This window comes from Belonocnema kinseyi, chromosome 6, assembly GCF_010883055.1.
Source record: "Belonocnema kinseyi isolate 2016_QV_RU_SX_M_011 chromosome 6, B_treatae_v1, whole genome shotgun sequence".
Classification (NCBI taxonomy): Eukaryota; Metazoa; Arthropoda; class Insecta; order Hymenoptera; family Cynipidae; genus Belonocnema; species Belonocnema kinseyi.
The window spans coordinates 94,353,518-94,360,220 of record NC_046662.1 but is presented as its reverse complement, the minus strand read 5'-3'; the positions used below and the strand labels follow the sequence as shown (position 1 = coordinate 94,360,220).

Sequence of the window (6,703 nt, the reverse complement as noted above, 5' to 3'; positions counted from 1 at the left end):
GTTTGATAGCCATACTAAGCACTATTATAAACAATATATGTTTGGAATATCAATGGCAAAAGGTAAAAAAAACCGGTAGAAGTTCAACCCCTGATTAAAAATGTTACATTCACTTTTAGGTGAAGAAAGTTGACAGAATCAATGCCTAGTGTCCAATGCACGTGGGCGCGTTGGAAAACAATGAGAATGTCACAGGAATGAATAAGAAGTTACAAAATAGCAAAAATGCATTCCTTATGGAATTAATGAAACGTCTTAAACACTAAAAGAAATAACGATTGTCATTAGTTTATCACTTGTTTTAAAACAAAACTGAAAACCTAGTGTCTCTTGACCTGAGAGAGAACCTGTCGGAAATTCGTAAAGGAAATGATCGCGGACACATTTTTGTATAATCTCGCGAATCCGGTAGTAATATACATGCCTTTATTAGGCTTTGTACTGTCTTGATCGATCAGACATTATAGACACTGCAACCGCGACTGTCGATCGTCACCCTCAACGGAGTGAAATCATTTTGTGACGAAGTTTCAACGGCGTTAAAAAAAACCCAGAAGCCGATTCGAACTGGTCTTAGTCGGAGTGAGCAAGCGTTTACATGCTCCTAAATTGATGTTACTCATTCAGACTTTAATTGTCCCCTCTTTTGTACCAATTAACCCCGTTTATATTACATGTCGACTGTCTTGTCAGACTGACTCACCGTGTTCGTTAAACAATGACATAAAGTGGTCCTTTTGATGGGGTATTGCTTGTGGCTTCCCTCTGTCTTCTTACAAATAAAGTCGTTTTGGAATGTTTTATTAGAGCTAGAAATGTACTGAAAATTAGGAAACACAAACTAACGGCATTGAAATAATATGCAAAATACTGTTAACTAGACGCGTTGTCACTAGGCTGCCGCCATGATGTTTTTGTCAAGACTGTCATGGCGATGACTGCCATTAAAGCGGGTTCACGAGCTTTAGGCCAGAGGGAGCAAGCGCGCGGCGCGCCTTTCTTACATACCATTCGAATTTCGAATTGTTAATGAAAGATAGCGCTGCGTGTTTGTTTGCCGGCAATTTATAGGGATCCGAATATGTAGGGATATTATAATACGTTAGATGCGTATGTGCATTTTTCCTTGAAGGACCTAGGTTCTAGTTGACATTCTCACAATAAGTTGACAATAACGTGAGATTACATTCCTCTAAAGATTACATCTGAAGAAAATGTTACAAGAGTATGGGCGTAAGCAAAATCGAAAAGTTTTTTTTTAGCATGGCTGAACCGGTTATTGACGAAAAAGCTATGTTATGGGTTTAAATTCTACAATGTTAAAAGAAAATTGTGGATTTTTTTTAAATACAGGTCAATTCAAATTTTCAAACATTTCAAAGATTTCACAGTGATTGCGAACATTTCGCAAGGACTTCACAAGAACTTCAATCATTTCTCAAATATTTAAATAATTTCACAAATATTACCGAATACTTCAAAAAATTTCGAATATTTCGTAAATATTTTTAAACAATTCCCAAAGATTTCACAAAGATTACAAATATTTTAATGATTTTCGAAAGATTTCACAAAGATTAAAATAATTCAAGAAATATTAAGAAATATTTCAAAAATTTTCAAAGATTTGACTAAATTGTAATGATTTACCGAAGATTTAAAATATTTTGCAAAGACTTCGGACAGATTTAAAAGTTTTCACAAATACTTATATTATTTTAGAAAAGATTTCATATAAATTAAAAGGTTAAACAAACATTTCAAATATTTTGCAAAGATTTAAAGAATTTCACAAATATTACCAAATATGTCAAAAATATTTCAAATGTGAACTAAATTGATTTCAGGAATATTTCAATTATTTCACAAAGATTTCAGATAGATTACAAAGAAATAAAGATTTCAATTACTTCCGAAAGATTTAAATAATTTCACAAATATTACCAAATATGTCAAAAATATTTCAAATGTGAATTAAACTGTTTTCAGGAATATTACAATTACATTGAAAATCTTCAAAAACCCTCTCTTCTATAGCCTTTCTGTGAATTGACGCCGCGCCGCATGTAGGTGTAATAGGCGCTGCGCGAGTTGCGCGGGATCTGCGGCTGTCACTCAGGCGAGCAGTCAGGCGCGAACAAACAAAAGCGGAGCCGGCTATAATGAGTTAGTGGCCACCCACCGTCAGCCCCGAAATCGGAGCCATAGAAGAGTTTTACTGTATTTCACAAAGATTTCAGATAGATTACAAATACATAAAAATTTCAATGACTTTCCAAAGATTTAAGAAATATTTTAATAATTTCATAAATATTACCAAATATTCGCAAGGATTTCCAAAGTTTTAACAACGATTTCACAAAGGTTGAAATGATATCTCAAAGATTTTACAAAGATTTCAAATACTTCGAAAAAATTTTGGATATATTAAAATAATGCAGAAAGACTCATTTCACAGATTCTAGATAGATTTCAAAGCAAAGCAAGAAAGAATTGAAAGATTTCCAGTTCCGACGATCCGTTGAATTTTATCATTTGATTTCAGAGGGTGAAAAACAATACTTTACCCCTCCCTGGTCGATTTCTAGGGACGGGGGAGACATTGCCCCTTTGCCCCCTTTGCCTCCCTTGCCCCCCTTTGTCTCCAGGGCTCCGCCGCATCTGAAGTGGTAGAATATAGTTTAAACAAAAATTTAAGGTTTCGAGCACATCACTCAGGGTGCCTGTGCTTGCTCAAAACCACCCTCGAAACCTGGGTCAAGTATTTTACGATATATTGGTTGTAACTCTGCCTGTTTTTTAGTTTTTTTCCACGGATCATCTTTAATGGAAAAATTAAAAAGATTCATATAATTTTGCATTAATTATTAATTGTTCAAACAATTGAAGGATAGCACAGCAAAACAAATCAACTCACATTGTGTTGAAAATTTAATTATCAGGTAAAAAATCCCAAATAAATCCAATAATCATCTTCACTAAAGGAATTTTTTATACCTCGTTTTTTCGATTGTGACAAAGAACCTGAAAAACTCAACAAAAAAATTAATAAAACTCAAAATCATGTTCTGTAAAACAGTTTTTGCCTCTACTTGAGGGCAGCCAAATATGGGTTTATTTGTATTGCTGCCCTTCAATTCTTTATTATTGAAATGTAACTTTTGACTAACATAAGGCAGATAAATGTAATTCTTTGCAAAGTGTATAGCCGGGTTAGCATGCAAAAAAAGTTTCCAAAGGGAACCAAATGTGTGTGTGTGTGGGGGGGGGGGGATAACGTCCATTTCGTTTTTATTTTTTTTCTCGGTTTCTATCGCTAGAAAAAATCTTTAAAAATTCAAAGAACTTCTTTTAATTATATTCTCAACATGCATGCTTTTTTCAAAAAAATGTTAGCGGGAAATTCAAAATCAAAAAATTTTTCAAATAAAAAAAAAATCTACGAAAAAACTCCGATTTTTATCACATAATAGATAACCAAAGAGCTATTATTTTTAACCCACATACATTCATATAATACAATTATGCAAGTCTATTCATAAATTTGGATGTATATATCTGATTTAGTTTCATATTGATTGAGAATTTAATTCTCGTCACTTTCCTCATTTATCGCAGTTACACATTTCGTGTTTGTGAATAAACTGCTCAAAAATTCTGCCTGTCTGATGATTCATGAAAAATTTTGACTATGAGCTGAGTAATTACATTACCGTCGGAAATTGTTGGTGCGATCAGCGAAAGTACTATTGAAAATCACTGCTGACTTTGAAACGTGAATAGTCGTTCTCAAAAGGAGCGAGAAACTCTTTAGAAGTCCTTTAAAAAATGTATTGAAATACGCTTTGAATGAACTCTATTAGAGATATTTTTGATATTTTGAAGAGAATTATACCACGTGAGGAGTTTAAAGAAAAGTTCAAGAATTTCTCGAGCTTTGCACCTCGAATTCAACTTGCGAAATGGCCTAGAAAAATTGTAGTAAAAATCTCAAATTTATACCACGCAGTCTTTAAGGGCTTATCTTTAATTTGAAGCTAATAAAACTTTAAAAATATTCACTGATTTTCAAGATATGACATAAATCTTCAAGCGTACGCGTCTGCGTCGCGTCTCAGTCGGCAATCATCGCAATGACCAGACTTGCTGCTAAAGCGATTGAAATTCGGCGCACACACGCTTTGACATTTTCAGTCGTATCTCGAGAACCCGTAAGGGTTTTTCAAGTTTTATTGGCTTAAATTAAAGATAAGAACTAAAAGACTGAGTGGTATAAGTTTGAAATTTTTGATACAAGTTTCCTAGGTCGTGCTACGAGTGGAAGTCGAGGTACAAATGTGATAAATAAGGAAAGTATTTACTTATAAAACGCGGTTTCAAGCCGGTGAACGCTCTGGCTCCATAACGGCTCAACCGATCGTTACTAAAATTTTACTAGTTATTTGTGACATAAGTGTCCTTGCGAAATTATTATCGTCGCGATATTTTAATTTAGTACATTTTTTTAAATTGCAAAATGAGACCTCTGAACAATCAACTACAACTCGCTTTGTTTTTCATATTTCGACATAAAAAATTAATGTATCTACTTGAAACATATGTTATTCGAATTGTATAATGTAGGCCTACAATAAATAAAACACACCTTCAAAAAGAATTCCCAAAAACAGCTCTTTTTTGCTTTCTAAGTATACGAACCCCCCTAAATAAATATAGGTAAATTGCTTAAGAATTATGGGTATGTGGTAAAATTACAGGACATAAGATAATTCAATGAATTTTGTTTAAAAATCTGCGAAAAAGCACATTTAGCTACCTTATTCCAATTAATAGTTACATTTCAATAAAAAGCAACTGTTTCAACACTCAAAAGCACATTGAATCAACCATATTGATTTTTAATATTGCCTGATTAATTCATTTCATTATGAGAATACCAATAATTTGCGATAAAATGAGGAAAAAACGGTTAAAAAATATAAGCTGTTTAAACAATTAATGACTATTGAAAAAAATAGAAAATATTAAATTTGTCGATTAAAGATGTAAATTAAAAAACAGTATAAAATTAATAATTACGTTCAGTGGGTGGTTTTTGGGATATACTGGAAAGGGGCGAGGGGGTAAAATAAAAAACCGATGGTCAGGGAAGTCAATTTTTTCGAGAACAGCACGAAACCCGTGAGTGCCGATTAAAAATTCAAACTTTGTTTTTTATTTTATGAGCCACGCTATTGCTAACTGTAGACTGTAGAGTGTCCGTGATGTGCTCAAGATCTTCCTTTTTTTAAAGTGTACACCCTCGATTGTTTTAAAGCTCGACCATGTTATTATACAGTATTTGGATATTATGTAGGGAGAAAATGGAGATAGTGCCTCAAGTGCATATCATAAAAAAATCAAAAAATTTAGAATATTTTATAAATTTGTTGTACCGTATTTTGGAAACACTTTATTTTTCTTATAATATTATGGCTGTGAGAGCCATAACATACTTTTTAAAATAAAAATCTGCTTATAGACGAGGATGTAGATAAAGTTGAGCATGCATAAATAGTGGAACGCAACTTCTTTTCGAATTCATGTTCAGCGGGTTCTAGATAATAAAAAATACAGGCTTCCGGCTTTTGATAGTGTGCATTTACCCTGCGGGTGGGGTAGGGAGTGAGCGCACTGAACGGCGGTATCTTTGACGAATTAATTAGTTAATTTGCAACTTTTTACTAAAATTAGGCGTATTTTTCTTTATTTATGTCTAATTAATCATATTCTATCAAATCTTGGTGAAATACTCCGTAAAAAAATGGGAAAGAAACATATGTTTCTTAAAATATTAGATGCATAAATATTGTTAACCTTTAGCGGATATTGTAAGATCTCCGGCGCACTGACTGAATGTCGTGAAATATAGAGAAACAGGGGAATATGCTCACTAGAGTGGTCCAAAAAACGCTTTTCGAGCTACAGGGCAAGTCCCTTCCTCCACCCACCCCAAAGTTTTCATTTTCGGAAGAAATAAAAAAGTAATTTTTTCGCAATTCAAATATCAAGAAGTGCCATCGGACACTTCAAAACCCCATTTGATTATTACATGAGGAAATTTTGGATTTTGAAAAATCGAACTCATGCTTCAGCGTTTCATCAAAACGTGCTACGTTTTTAAGGGATTAAAGAGGAGTGTGTACGAAATGAAGCTATACTAATAACTTTCATTCTTAATTTCCACCCCTCTCCCCAAGGGCCACAAATATAACCCAAAAATAAAACAAAATATTATTGTTAATTTTTAGCAGTTTCTCTCTTCTTTTTCATACAAATAATTACTAATGGACAATTTGAATTTGCACAATTTGCAGTATTTTTTCTATAGCTTTAAAAAATGAAATAAAATAGAATACAAAAGACTATTGTTCTAACTTTAGAGTGTATAGAAAAAATGTATCAAATCTTTTTTAATTGTTTAAACAAATAAAATGTGTTCAAACCATTATTTTTCCAAACATATGATTTAAATCGTATTTTCTGCATGAAACATAATATTTTATTAAAAAATATGAATCAATAATATAGAATATAACACATAGAATTATTTCCGTAAATATATATCAATACAGTCTGTCAAGTTAAAGCGTGGGTGGCTTTACTCGCAGTCGGTAAGGTGTATCGACATGATTTTGGTGTCAAAATATTAAGAAGAGCTCCC

The 6,703-nt window shown here is 32.9% G+C and overlaps 1 protein-coding gene across 1 annotated transcript in view; it reads right to left on the bottom strand.

The window, feature by feature from the left end:
* Nucleotides 1-915, bottom strand: part of LOC117174316 (atypical protein kinase C) — a 94,932-nt gene extending 94,017 nt beyond the window's left edge. Inside the window, exon 1 of the mRNA XM_033363321.1 lies at nt 704-915. Coding sequence (XP_033219212.1) covers nt 704-725 — 22 coding nt within the window. The 5' untranslated portion in view covers nt 726-915. The remainder of the gene's footprint in view (nt 1-703) is intronic.
* Nucleotides 916-6,703: the final 5,788 nt, after the last annotated feature.